This window comes from Onychostoma macrolepis, chromosome 05 (assembly GCF_012432095.1).
Source record: "Onychostoma macrolepis isolate SWU-2019 chromosome 05, ASM1243209v1, whole genome shotgun sequence".
Lineage (NCBI taxonomy): Eukaryota > Metazoa > Chordata > Actinopteri > Cypriniformes > Cyprinidae > Onychostoma > Onychostoma macrolepis.
Genome location: NC_081159.1, coordinates 41,655,617 through 41,671,281, shown reverse-complemented (window position 1 = coordinate 41,671,281; position 15,665 = coordinate 41,655,617). Strand labels below are relative to the sequence as shown.

General features: G+C 32.5%; 1 protein-coding gene across 5 annotated transcripts in view; it reads right to left on the bottom strand.

Moving 5' to 3' along the window:
- pbx3a (pre-B-cell leukemia homeobox 3a) overlaps nucleotides 1-15,665 on the bottom strand; it is a 51,919-nt gene that overhangs the window by 10,159 nt on the left and 26,095 nt on the right. For all 5 annotated transcript variants that reach the window (XM_058776333.1, XM_058776330.1, XM_058776331.1 and 2 more), the window contains exons 3-5: nucleotides 6,716-6,957; nucleotides 5,510-5,700; nucleotides 26-161 (exon numbers count right to left, since the gene is read on the bottom strand). In XM_058776333.1, the coding sequence (XP_058632316.1) occupies nucleotides 26-161; nucleotides 5,510-5,700; nucleotides 6,716-6,957 (569 nt within the window). The remainder of the gene's footprint in view (nucleotides 1-25; nucleotides 162-5,509; nucleotides 5,701-6,715; nucleotides 6,958-15,665) is intronic.

The following is a 15,665-nucleotide window of genomic DNA, read 5'->3' as shown; positions in this document are numbered from 1 at the left end:
AGTATCGCCCGAGATCTGGACTGACCTGTGACACAGTGATGGCACACTTCTTGGCCAGCTCCTCTTTGGCCTCCTCGCTGGGATACGGGTTACTGAGGTGAGAGTAGAAATACTCGTTCAGAATCTCTGTCGCCTGCTTGCTGAAGTTGCGCCTTTTCCTCCTGGAGAAAGAGGAATCATGAGTACTGATAGATCCTCAATCGTTTCAATATCTTGATATACTATTAAAGGTTACTGCAGGAGAAGTGTGTATTTCCACTAGCAACATCACTGCATAAAATGACTTTCTTCCTCTGTATTTTTGTCTCATTTTCCAATACAAATATCTAAACATTCTTAAATCAATATACAAGTACTTGATAAGCAAAATGACAAAAGATATTGAGTCTTGTTTCTAAAAAAAAAAATATATATATATATATCAAAATTAAGTGTTTATGGTTAAAACGAGAAAAAAATATCTGCCAACAGGGTCAGAAAAATAGTCTTGTTTTCCCTTTGAATTAAGTTTATTTTTATGCATAAACTCACTTAATTTTGATCTATTTTTTTTTTTCAAAAAACCCTGTGCTGAAAATCCTTTATTTAATTTGATCATAGGCCTCAGCTTTTGTGGAATAAAAGCATTATTTGTGGGAAATTTTGGCAATGTTCACTCAAAACCTGAGTTGCATAAGCTTAGACTGATGAGGGCTACAGTCAATCAGATCCAAAAACAAATACAAAACCTGCAAGTGCTAACTGAAAGAAGATGGGTTGACAAAAGATTGAATTATAGATTCCAACTTATTCACATAATGAAACATATACTGGCAAAATGCATGCATTAAATGTTATGCAAGATGTTTAGGAAAAAAAAAAAAAAAGCTTAAAAAAATCTAAAACCAAAATAAAAACTTAAAACATAAATAGTAATAAGAAAACTGACACAATCAAATAACAAAATTACTAAATAGAACAAAACAGAAAATACTAAAATGAATGCTAATAATTGTCACGGGCCCACTTGCCATTACATGTTTTAAACAGTAATATCTTAGTCTGAACCTAAAGCAATCCTGACAAACTATATATCGTTTGAAAGCTTAAATACTCTAGCTTTCATATTTGGTGACTGATTTTTGAAATATTTTACAGAGCAACTGTAATTTATTCATTTGTAAGAAGAGTACTCATCAAAGTCAGACAGGGAGTTCTGACCTTTACTTTGAAATAGTGATACATATATAAAATCATGAAAAATCTGTAAAAATATCCATTCACGTTCATGTCTAGTGTTCAAAAGATAACATTCATTTTATTTTTTTGAGAAAAAAAGGTCTAAAAGTGTTTTGAATATAAAGAAAAAACAATAGGTTCTCAATTGTTGATGCAGCGTGTTGCGTGTCTTTTAGAGGTTGAATTGAAATCAAATACTGCCATACTACCCTTAATACTTCTGAATGTGATGTCTACGTCATAAATATTGAGAAAAGTATGGAAAAACATGTTTCAGATCACTCAAACCATATATGGAAATGGAGGCGCCCTTATATGGTTACGAATGGGGTTTGATGGTCATCTAGTGGAAAAGCTTGGTACTACGCCCAAACAAAATTTCACTGAAAGCTAATTTTTTGAGATATCAACCTCAAATTTGGAACACAACATTTTGATTTTCTAGCAGTTTTAGAGTGAAACATGTTTTTTTAAAATATATATTTTATATAAAATAGAAATATTTTAATTTTTACATTTTATATTTTCATAAACATAAACTTCCATAACTTTTTTGTAATATAATTTTTATAACTTTTTTTTATAACTTGTACAATAATCTGCCAAGTGTCTTCTTTAAAAAGAGACCATCCTTAAGGCTCTGCTCCAAAGCATTCAAAAATTATAACAATTTAAGTTGGAAATGTCATTTTAAGGCCTATACTCAAAAAGTGGAACCGACAGTTAACAGGTTAAAATATGAATAATTAGCTTAGAAAAAATAAATAAATAAATAAATACAAAACCTGTGCTAAAAAAAAAAAAGTTGATATCCAGTATTTGGTTAAAAAAAAAAAAAAAAAAAAAGTAGCATAACAAGACATTTATAAGCAGGTTTTTTTTTTTTTTTTTTTTTTTTTTGTAGTCATTTTTAACCAAAAACAGCACAAGTGTAAGAAGGTGGGGAAAAGGTCCCCAAAAAGTACAAAAATATCCAATTAGTTGTTATAACCTGCGTGGGCAAAGTTATTAAGTTTTAGTCCAATGTAATAAAATTAACTAGCATTTTCAGGAAAAAGAAAATCCCTTCTGGCTCAAAATGACTGAAACACAACATAAAGGTTAAAAATGTTTAGATATCTGTACTGGAAAACAAAACAAAATTGTTAAGTAAGAAAATTGTTTTTGCAGCAAATTGTTTTCAAAGGTTTATCTGATCAGCGTTATCCAACAATCCCCTGCTGGTAAATGCAATAACTATACCACAATACGTGAAGTATAAATTATTGCATGTAGGCCTATATATTATTGGGAGTTATAGGTCAGCCAACTGTTATTAGGTTGTATCCAATAAACAGTCCCTGATGTGGCATAAAAGCTTATTTTTGGGCCACTTATTTGCTTAAAACAATGATACTAGATTAAATCTGACCTTAGCAGCCAATCTCTCACTCTCCTTTATGATGTCATCACTGAGCCCACCAATCGCTGCCTGCTGCATTTGCATTCCATCAGCTGAATAACTTTCTGATGAGCAGATTTATGCATAATTTACTCTTTGATTTAAGTAACTCGTGCCCTTGCAAGCCAACCGGCACTAATTGGAAAATTTCCTTCTGCCAGTTCAAGAAAAACACTCACAAGACCTTAAAATATTACCAAATCACCCACTCGTTCACACACGCCTCGCTCTCAGCACATCCAGTACACTCAGAAACAAACCCACACTCGCAAAAACACCTACATGTGTAAAAACACAGACGCATCACCGATAACAAGTATTCTTTATTAAAAAATGCTGTTTTATGTAAAGCTAGTTGCAGTGTGTTATTAGTAGGACAGTCTCTAAGTCATTAAACAGTTTTGAGCTTTTAGAGCAGGAATCTGGGGCTTATTTCCTAACCACGTGCAATCCAACTTAACCAAGCATTATCTATGCTAAATCTATGTTCATGAGGTGTATTATATAGATTGCACCTTATTCACATAAGCAAACACATACTGTATACGGGCAAAATGCATGCATTAAATGTTATGCAAGATATTTTAGATTAAAAAAAAATTTAAAAAACAGTAATATAAAAAAGAGAAAACTGACAAAAGCATATAACAAAATTACTTCAAATTAAACTAAACTGAAAATCAGAAAAAAATAAAATAAAAAGTAAATAAATACATTTAAAAAGCTGAAATTGGAGAGAAAAAATTAAACCTAAAAAGTAATATAAAAATCAGAAAACTGTCAAAAGCATATAACTAAATTACAAAAAATAAAATAAAATAAACTGAAAATATACAAAATAGGCTAATTCAGAACATTAATAAAAACTATAATAATATATAAGCAATACTAAATACCATTTCTATTCAAATGAGGTTTATTATAGATTGCACCTCATTCAAGGAAACACATAAACTCGCAGAATGCATGCATTATTTTTGATTAAAAAGAAACAAACTGAAACTGAAATAAAAATAAATGAAACCTAAATAGTTACATTAAAAACAGCAGAAAACTGACAAAAGCATACAGTGCCCTCCAAAAGTATTGGAACAGTGAAGACAAAATTGCTCTGTTGGCTGTGGAGTCAAGACATTTGCAAATATGATGAAAAGATGAATATGAGACAAAACTACAGAATGTCACATTTTATTATTAGCCGTTTCAACACATACATGTTTGACCAAATAAAAAGAACAGCACTTTTAGAGTTCATCCCACTCATTGATGTGAGCATAAGTATTGGGACAGTTGAACATAAGGCAGATATAAAAGATTAAAAGCTATTGTTTAGTTGCAGATCCCACAGCAGTAGACATCACTTGGTCTCATCCTTTCAAATGCTTTTCCCAGCCTTTAATGCAGCCAATTCCAACTGTTGCTTGTTTTGGGGAGTTTCTGCCTTTACTCTCCTCTTCAGCTGCTGAAATTCATGTTCAATTTAAATCTGGAGATTGACTCTGGCAATCTAAGACTTTCCATTTCTTTGCCCTGATGAACTCCTCGACTGAACTGGCAGGTGTTTTGGGTCATTGTCCTGATGCAATATGAAGCACTTCCCAATGAATCTGGTGGCATGTTCTTGAATATTGGTAGGCAAGTACCCTTGTACCCTTCCAAATTCATTCTGCTACTGTCATCATACATTAAGTCATCAGTAAAGTGGAGAGGGTCTGTTCCAGAGGCAGTCATGCATGCCCATGCCATGACACCACCTCCACCGTGCTTTACAGATGAGGCTGTATGCTTGGGATCATTGCAGTTCCCTTTTTTTCTCCACATTTTTGCTTTCCCATCACTTAGATGAAGGTTCATCTTTGTCTCGTCGGTCCATAAACACTCTTCTGGCTCACCTTTGTGCTTTTTTGCAAACTCTAATCTTGCCTTTCTATTTCTGGAGCTGGTCAGAGGTTTGTATCTTGCTGTGTAGCATCTGTAATTCTGTGTCAGTCTCCTGAGGACAGTATATTGTCAGAGCATCAACCCAGCTTTCTGGAAGTTGTTGGTGATTTTACAGACACGTCTTTTAGGGTTCATTTTCACAGCTTTTATGATTTGTCTGTCATCAACTACTGTTGTTTTCTCAGCCGATCAGGTAGCTGTTGGCTGCTGGTGGTTTCCAAAATCTTGATTTCTCCATGCCCTTTGTTTTTGCTAGAGCTCTAACTGACTTCCTCTTTTCTTCTAGCATCCAAATTGCTTGCTTTTCTCTCAAAGTCAGCTCCCTCGTCTTCATCCTGGTTTGTGTGTGTCATCATCAAATGCAAGATTCAGAATGCAGAAGTAATGGATATAACTGATACGACACATTCCCTGCTTTTAATATCTGAAGAATTAATGCAACAGGACACAGCTGATCACTTAGAAAGACCTGTGAGGCAACTGTTCCAATACTTATGCTCACATCAGATAGAGGGATGAAAGGTGCTGAACTTCTTAGCTGGTAAAACATCTATGTGTTGAATCACCCAATAATAAAATGTGACATTCTGTAGTTTTGTGTCATATTCATCTTTTAATCATATTTGTAAATGTCTTGACTCCACAGCCAACAGAGCAATTTTGTCTTTACTGTTCCAATACTTTTGGAGGGCACTGTATAACAAAATTAAAAAACGTTAAACTAAACTGCAAATATTAAACTAAAAGCTCATTCAAAATATTAATAGCATGCAATACTATATAAATAATAGGTACTAAAAAACACCTTTTCTAGCCATATATACTGGCAAGATGCAGGCAATACATGTTATGCAAGATGTTTTGGATAACATAGTCTGCCAAATGCATGACTGTGAATATGTTTCTGACCTGGCGTCGAGGAAGCGGGACCTGAGGATCATGACGGCCTCGCAGGTGCTCTGCTTGAGCTGCATCTGGATGGAGCTGAATTTGCGGTGGATGATGTTGACCATGCGCTCGATCTCTTTGGGTGAGATGGGCCGCGTGCGAGACTGTTCCCTTAACAGGTTCATCACATGGGTAGTGAACTCATTGCATGCCTGTGGACCAATCAAATGACTCATAACTGACAATGCAAAGCCATTAAAGCTAACACTACTAAAACATTTTTGTTAACTGAAATTAAGCTGAAATAAATCAAAATTGAAATATTCAATGACAAACTTTGAATGAAAATGTTCTGTATGTTCTGTATTGTTTTGTATTGATTGTCTTGCAGTATGATATTTTTCTATTTCTTGTAAAGCGACTTTGTAAAGGTCTTCAAAGGCACTATATAAATAAAAATTATTATTATTATTAAACCTAAATATAATGTTAAAAAAGACAAAACAAAAGCACATAACAAAATTACTAAAAATCAAACTAAACTGAAAATAAAAAAATAAATGCTAATTCAAAGTAATAAAAAATAAATAAAAATTATAATAGAATATAAATAATTTATGTGTATTTATGTGTTTTCAGTACAAAAAATAAGTAACTTAGTTAAAAATGACTAAAAAAACTAAGTAGCAAAATTACTAAAAAATTTACTAAAACTAAAGCTATTAAAACATTTTTGTTATTTGAAATAAAATTAAATATAAATATTAGATGAAAAACTTTAACTACATGAGAAATGTTGCAACTAACTGAAATAAGCTTAAGATAATAATAAAAAATAAAAGAAATAATAATAAAAAAATACGACATAGTAATATTAAAAAAAGCAACAACAAAAAAAGACAAAAGCACATAACAAAATTACTGAAAAGTCATCTAAATTGAAAATATAATAATAAAAGTAAAATTAATAAAATAATAAATAAAAATGATAACCTATAATTATATATAAATAATACTAAAATAACACTACTCGTTGTGTATGTTTTCAATACATGAATAAGTAATCTTAGCTGTTTTTCCCTGGTAGTTCAGACATATAGTGTAAGTTTTCCAGTAACAAGCTACTTTTCAAAGCAGCAGTACCAGGATGTCTGATTGATTTCAATGAAACTCATTTTACAGCCGTATATTCCTGATTGATTGACTGTTGTTCACAGGTGTACAGACCTGCTCGTATTTCTCCAGCTCGGTGTGGTAGATCTGTCTGATCTGGCTGAGTTTGGCTCTGTAGTCCGAGTGCTCGATGGAGTTATCAGCTCCCACTCCCACTGCTGCTGTTGCCGCAGCAACCGCCGCTGCCCCGCCCCCTTTCTCCGGTCCAGACACGCCCTCTGCCAGCAGCATGTTATCCAGACGCATGAGCTGAGGATCTGTAGGATCTTCATCCTGACTGCCACGGATACTGAGACCTGACACAACACAGCCAATTTAAATATAGACAATAGACAAGAACTACATCTTAATATTCGGTCATTTTCAGGTGCGTCTTCTCCTAAAGATAAAGGTTTGAAAAGGTTCAGGTATATAGTAGTCAACATTTGAAGTGGATCAAAACCTTTAATCAAAGTTGTCCTAAAACCAAAACAATACCCGTTCCTGTCTTAGGACAACTTTGATTAATCGCATCCAAAATAAAAGTTTTTGTTTACATAATATATGTCTTTGTACTGTGTATATTTATTATGTATATATAAATACACACACGTGCATGTATATATATATCTAAGAAAAATATGTTATGTTTATATATTAAATATATTTATATATAATATAAATTATATTAATATAAATATATACATGTAAATATTTTCTAAATTTATACTGTATGTGTGTGTGTGTCTATATATACATAATAAATATACACAGTACAGCAAACCAACAAAGCTATACCGCTTTAATTCAATTCACTGTAAAAAGTGATAAGTTGACTTAACTTTAAAAAATTGAGGAAACCCGTTGCCTTAAAATTTTAAATAAATGATAATTAAAAAAATAAGTTAAGTGAATTATCATGTTCACTTAACTTTTAAAAAAAATGATTATTTACTTAATTTTAAGGCAACGGGTTTCCTCAATTTTTTTAAGTTAAGTCAACTTATCACTTTTTACAGTGATATATATATATATATATACTGTGTGTGTGTGTGTGTGTGTGTGTGTGTGTATGTGTGTGTTGGTCAGTATGAACTGGGTAAAGATTCAAAATTTCTTCTTTTGTGTTTCACCAAAAAAATTCCAGCACACTGGTTTGAACAACATGAGGGTGAGTAAATGATGATGAAATCCTATTTTTACAGGGAAAAATCATTCAGTTTAACTAGATAAAAAAAATACATAAATAAGATGAGCAATGTACACAATGTATTACACCAAGAAAAAAAGGTGTGAGGCAGAGCTGGTGTAAAAACACATTCAGACATGCAAAGACAATTTCTTGAACACCTTGACCTCCCAAAGCATGTTTCAGATAGCTGGTTATTTCTTCTTATCACTCCACAGTGAACAAGAGAGACAGGCCCACCGCAGAACTGCAAGCCCCTCACGTCCTCCCGCCGTTAATGCACGGCAGCATTAGTCTGCTATGACACGCTGTTTATCAGAGGTCGAGGTGTGTTTGTGCCAGCGCGGCTACAAGAGAATGATTGACAGTGGCAGGTCTCTTCACTGAGGTGGGTGGAATAAAAGCGCCGCGAGCCGTTAAGATGTGCTTCAGCGGCCGCCCAACACAGCCTCCTTTAATTCCACACCAAAGACTATTTGGCACTTTTGATTTTGCAGTCAGCAAAATGGATGGTCATGTCAGCACAGGAGAAAAATATAACATATACTGTATATGTCATTTTTATAGATTTATATGTATATATATGAAATGATATATATGATATAGGATATGATAGCATTTTTTTAATTGACATTTTGCAGTCGCAGGAGAAAATGCATTGTGTTGATATAACGCGTTAAATTTTTTGGGATGTTTTTAAATTTCACATTTTTGTCTTTGTCATTCTGTAAAAAAAAAATTGCAGGTAGCGGAGAGGTTGCTCGTGTGAGTGCAGATATAACATTAATTATGGAATCTTTTAATTTTTATTTAATTTTTTTCTAACTGTGCTTATTTTTTTATGTATGTATATTTTAATTAGCATTTAATTTCTACACTGTAAAAGAAAAAAGTTGAGCCAACTTCAAATTTTAAAAATTTTAAAAGAGATTTTGAGTTTTCTCAACTTGTCATTTTAAGTTTATAAAACAAAAATTTGAGAATCTCCCACAAAAATAAGTTGAGCAAACTCAAAAATCTGCTGAAGCTGGTTGCCTTAACATTTAAAGTTTTTTTTACAGTGTATAACAGTACTAATAAACTGAATGTTTTAAACACACAATAACAGCTTTAAATATTTATCATCAATAAATCCAATTTGTTTCAATCTTATACATTATTGATTATTGGGTATTATGTATTGGATCATGCTCATACTTTATAAGTGAATGAATTTAATTGTTTTCACAAACAGATTCTAAGCAATTTGAATCAATGCATTTTGATCAACATATTTAAATGAATTAAAATAGATGCAAGTAGTTAATAAACTATGCCATGATTTTTTTTGAGTGCAGAAATCTCTGACTGACAAATATGTATCACGCTAAGTTCATTAGGTTATGTTGCATAATGGACAGGATTTTATAGGTATTTCAGATACATAAATATTAAATTTATGCCTAAATATTTTAAGATCTGCAATCAAAAGTCACAGATCCCAATATGAACTCAAGCATTTCACTAAATACACCCAAGAGCAGCTAATCTGAGCTGCAACATTCATTTTATAGCTCTGTACGCTACTATTGACTCATTGGTGTCTGTTTTTCTCATAAGGTGTTTTAGACAATGTTGATACTAAAAGAAACATTAGTGTGCGTTAGCCAAGCTATGAAAGAGCAATCAAACTCTCTGCTGAGGAAACATTAAGTGCAATGCCATTGTTCTGCAGTTTTAGGTGATTTTGAAAATGAAAACCTGAGGACAAGATTGTAAACACACCACAGCTGCTCAGAATGACTAGAATAAGAGCCACACATACACACACTGCCCTCCAGAAACACACACATACACACAGTATTCATGAGGTCAATGCAAGATGACATTTAAGGCACAGCAGACAAAGGCAAACAAACGCAAGAGTGAATATGAGAGAAAGCATGAACATATGAAAATTTGCTCTGCTCTCAATCACATTTCCGTTTCATCTCGTTCCTTTTCTTTGGTGTTGCTTTCATTTTTAATGGCAACAAAATAGTAAAGGTCGTCACATTCCCTATTCAGACCTCAGGCACAGAAATGCTAATTCAGCACAGAGCACATCTCATGAAATGCATCTCTCAGACAGCGGCTCTCAGTTTAAGCAGACGTCTAATTAGTTAACGGTGACTGAACGCGAACAGGATCGACAAAGAGGTGCATGTATATAGATAGACAAATGTATTCATGACTGTAGTAATGTTTGAATTATTCCATATACGTCCATAGAAAACAACTACTGTGGTAAGAAGAGGAGACAAAATGATCGGAATTAAAAATTGTCACCTTGTTGATGCTAAATTGGTCAATATATTGAATCCAATTGTAATATACATTTTTAATCCCATTATATATATATATATATATATATACATATAATTTACATACCTTTACCTATGTCAAATTTACATTCAAATTTATATATTACTTTTTAATCCTACACACACACTCAAATCGATTAATCACAATCACAAAGGTTGTGTTTACATAATATATATGTGTGTACTGTGTATATTAATGTAAATACACACCCATACATGTACAGTATATATTTAAGAAATATATGTAATATATATTAATATTTATATATAATATAAATCATATATATATATATATATATATATATATATGTGTGTGTGTGTGTGTGTGTGTTGTAACGGCCACTAGAGCATTTACGATAGTTTTGTGGCAGTTTGACAACTGCGCATGTGCATAGCGTGTGTCTGTACGAGATGAAAAGGTGAAGAGATAACTTTCTCTACCGACATCTTTATTTTATTTTATTTTATTCATTTCTGTTTGTGACCTGAGTTGGATGCTTATGTACAATTTCTCCTCACTTGTTCCCCATGTATGTGGAGGAGTGATTTAGGTGTTTTATTAAACTCGGGAAAATACGCCATCTTCTCGTCTCCCGTGCATTATTAGCACCACACAGTTTTCCCATCCGGGCTGTTTAACATTTCAACTCGGTGTTACAGTGTGTGTGTGTATATGTAAAACAAACTGGAAATTAAACAGCGATTTTAAAAAACAGGGTTACCAGTGTTATCAAACATAAAAACGATAGAGGTTGCTATGGTCCTCGTCCTCTGTTTGCCTGTGCAACTAGATGTTGATGACAGACTGAGGTCTGAATGTGAGTAAACAGCTGTATGCTGCTGAAGCGGCTGCCAGTTTAACTTCTCCACCTGACACCTCACATCAGGCTCTCCACACAGGCTAATACTCAAACATTTGTGCTAATACTGTCTGATGGTTTGGAATAAAACACAGATTTTTGTGCATGAGGACTGTACAATGATGCAACATGTATGTATGCTTTTTGATTCTTTTAAAAAATGCATACTTTACTTTAGTGTCTTATTTAGGTTCGGTTGACTTGATAGTCAAATCTAGAACCATAATTTATTATATACTATCAATGTGGTACCAATCCTAAAAGGATCAAATAATAACCATGTAAACAACAAATAAGCTCCTACAAGATAAACTGAAAATCCAATTTGTTTAGAATTAAGGGTTTTATTCGGTCCCTTTTATTTGGTTCTACATTTTTTAGATCTAATTAGAAATCCATCAGCAGTCTTACAGGATTCTGAAAATGACAATTTTGTTCTTAATTATTTTTAATTTAATTAGAGGTGTATGCTAATCGTCACTATCACTATTGCTCATGCTTCTTGTTAGCAATTTGAACAAACCCTTTAGACTAAATATTAAACTTTGTAACTCATCCTGCACCATTTGTGCTACTGATGCATCTGTGCAAATCAATATTTCATGTCCATCTATTTATTCATTTATACATCAGGGTCCAGAATAACCTGTTGGAGTTTAATGGCTGACTGTAGTTATCCTTATTAAAAAATTTTTTTTTTAAAGATCAGTTGCTGCCTTAATTTTGAAGCGTAATCAGATTGGCTGCTCAAGTCATTTCGACTTAAATGAAATTAAACTGACTTAAAAATGAAGTGAAATCTTGTGTAATTTAAAAAAAATGAAACTGAAATTTTCAAGTTTATGTATTACATTTTAAAGTCTTTTTCTGTGTGGTTGCAGATTTTTTATGAACAAGCACCATTTTATTCAAAAATTGTAATCATTTAGCCTTTTGTACTTGAAAAAAAAACCTTTTTCTTGAAACACGCCATATTAAAATGCTGTATATAACGAGATGGCAGATTTTGGGCCTGTGGTGTTTTTTTTTTTTTTTTTTGCTGTAGATTAGGCAGGTCTGGTTAAAACCTCAGCTACCCTGGGAGAGGTCTTACAGAATAAATCCCAGAAATCCCTGACCTCCATTACCTCACACAACCATTGTGATGTTTATGTCCTTTTGCAGGATCTACTGACTGCTGGAAGCTCCGACGGGTCACATGAGTTCAAGCACAAGTGCATTAATCCTTCAATGCCATTAATCTGGATTAGTCAAACAAAGACTTCCGATAATCATCTTTAATCACTCTTGGAAGTTGCCTGGGCATGTCAGGAATACATCAGCGTCTGGGATTTGATGCTGCGGATACGAGGTATTTCTCTGAGTTGTTTTTCATTCAGAGAGTTCTGAGGAGACATTCCTGCGATGTTACGCTTTAGAGACAAGCAAAGACTTCAGCAGAGTTATTCAGTATTATTTATACTATTATAGTAATATTTTGAATTAGCTTTTATTTTTATATTTTCAGTTTTGATTTCAGTTTAGGTTTTAGTAGTTTTGGTTTGTGCTTTTTTCATTTTTATTAGTTTTTGATTTTTTTTTTTTTCTAGATTTCTATATAGCTTTCATTTTTATTTCAATTTTAGTTATAGTCATTTTAGTACTTAAATCTATTTCAGTTCAATGCCAAAGCAATATTTCTAATTTACTTTCAAGTTCTGTAGGTTTAAGTTCTAATTATTTTAGTTTTAGTTTAGTTTAGTTTAATTACTGAACATTTTTAGTTTTAGTTAAGCCTGTGAATCTTTGGGTAGACAGCGAAATGATTTGATTCACAATTCATAGTTTTTGAATCAGGAACGATTTTTGCTAATTCAGAATGATTCAGTTTGATCTGATTCTCAATATGATTCGATTCTTTATTTATGGTTTGATTCTGTAGTTTTTTAAAAGCATTCATAGGATTATGTAAATTCTACTAATTTGTGTTTGGTAAGAAAAAGAATATGACATTTATGAACTACTTAAGATTGTTCATTGCAAGCAACACATTAAATCTGTGCATACTGGTCACATGAAATATAACAAAGAATGCAATATGCCATTAAAATGTTTTTAAAATAAAATGTTCAATAATCCATATTTTTAAATGATTTTGAAGTTTTGATTTTGAATGATTTTGAAATGATTTTCAAGAAAATGAGGGAATTATTATACCCGTGAAAAGAAAAATCGTGTATTTTTATGTGGTCTGTGTTGTTTATTTATTTAGTCATTTTAAAGACTAAAGCTCAAAACAATAAGACAGCAAATTTAACAATGTGTGTATAGGATTGATGAAATGTTGAACTTTATTTTTACACTTTATTTTAAGGTGTCCTTGTTACAGTGTAATTCTAAATTTAAATACTGAGTAATATTCATTAACTACATGTACTTTCTATATGGTTAGGGTTACTTGCATGTACAGTAATTATGCATAATTTATTGATATTGTAATAGTAAGTACATGTGTAACAAGGACACCCATTTTATTCTTCCACTGGGGTAAGCTCTGAAAATGACCACCAAAACAAAAGTAGTCTTTATGGCTTGTGTGCTTAATATCTTCTGAAGCAATTCTATAGGTTTGTGTGAGGAACAGAACAAACTGAAGTCATCAAATGCTTAAAAAAATCATTTAGGCTTTAGCTTTCAAATCTCATAATCTTTAAATATGGATTTTCAGATTTTCAGCCAATTTAATCAAAAAATGTTATCAGTTCTCCATTACTGCTGAAGACTTGGAATAAAGCGTATGAATACTGCAATGTAAAAATGATTTTTTAAAGAAAGATTATTGGAGTACGTTTTACTAGAAAATACTATTTCAGTCTTTCTACTTCAAAATGTCATGTTTGACTCAATGTGTTACTTGCCATTTCTGAGTGAAAATGAATCCTACACTAGCTTTTTTGTTATTTTTGAACATTGACATCTGTTCTTCACTTTCACTGTAGGAAAAACAAGCCAGGACTTTCTGCTAAACAAAGAAAGAAAGTTACACAGGGTTTGGAATGACATGAGGGTGAGTAAATGACAGACTTTTCATTTTGGGGTGAATTATTCCTTTAACAGACCCTCGAAATAAATCATAAGACAACTAACTCGCATAAGCCTTCACAAGCAGGGTCTCTCTCTCTAAAATAAATATAATCCAGAGCTCTGAAATCTTCACAACCCCACATTTACAAGTCTAATTTAATCTGCTCAGTGAAACGCTCAAAGCCGGTCTCATCGCTGAGCAATGACAGTTTTAAATAAGAGTTTTAAACCCTAGTTACTGTACAGCTGGAGGGAGCTGTGGGTGGTTTTGGATTTCTTCACAGAGCAAAACCAATCGCTGAAATGCATATTTGATATATAAAGACTCTAATAGATGGCGTTCCCTCTCCCATGACACGCTCAGAAAATCTTCTCAAAGCCACAGCCTGCTCTTCTGCTCCTAATTAGCACCGGGATCGAAAATAAGTTGGCTTATACCAACGGCAACTGAAATAAAATGAGAGGTTTTTTTACTGTTAAACCTTCTTATGTCAGAAAATAGACGCCCGCTGGGTGGTTTCAGGCATTTAATGCGGTTTTCTAGAGAGCAGTATGGATGCCTTGTCCTGATTTATTCACACTTTGTTACTAAAACATGCTTGTGTGGGTTTAAGCTTCATAATTTGCTAATTAGAATTTGTATTCTAATTAGTCTTTCAGTCATACTGGTTAATTTGGATGAATATAGCTCGAAAATACACTCAGATTAAAGCTTTAATTGCTGCGGCCAAACACCAGCTATATTAACAAATCCTGCGGCAAACTGAGTGTAAGAAGTTGAACACTTGGCAAAATCACAGGCTCTGCCAGGAAACAAATTTGTGTTTACAAGGCCCATACTAAGAGCTTTTCTCAGAAAACTAATCACTGAAAGTTTGCCAGGGCAGTCGAATCAAATCTTTTAAAAAATATTAGGAGCTTTGTTTGAGGCTCACAGAAGAAACACTAAATATCCACTACCATAAACATACATTCAGATGTTTAGAGTGTGTGTCTGGCTCAAAAACAACTAAATATTACATTTTATTCATTTATTTAGTTAGTGAGTTAGAAAAACTATTTGCCAATATATTTCTTAAATTGCATTTGAGCAGATTTATTTCTTTGTTTGTTTACATATTTATTTATTTATTTTTTGCTTTCCTGCCAACTGTTTACCAATTGGGTGATAAAAATTTAGGATTTATTCTCTGAAAACAAGTCTCAATATCTTTCAGTGTAGATATAGTTTAGATATTTTTAATATCTAAATAAATAATAAATACTGTTGTTGTTGTTTTTTTTTTTTGTTTTTTTGTCCAGGCCAAGATTTATTATTATTTTACATTCAATTCATGATTTATTCTCTAAAAAACTAGTTTTAATAATATCTTTCATAGTTTTGCTTTGGATGTTTTAAAGATGTTAAAAAATGTACAGGATAAAAGTGCAAAAATACTATTTATTTATTTGTTTGTTTGTTTACAATATAGTGTGAAATTGGCCAGTTTTTGTCCAGACCAAGCTTCAGAGTGCACCAGTATTTATTAAACTGTTTTGAAATGAATTAATCAAGTAATTAATTCATTTTT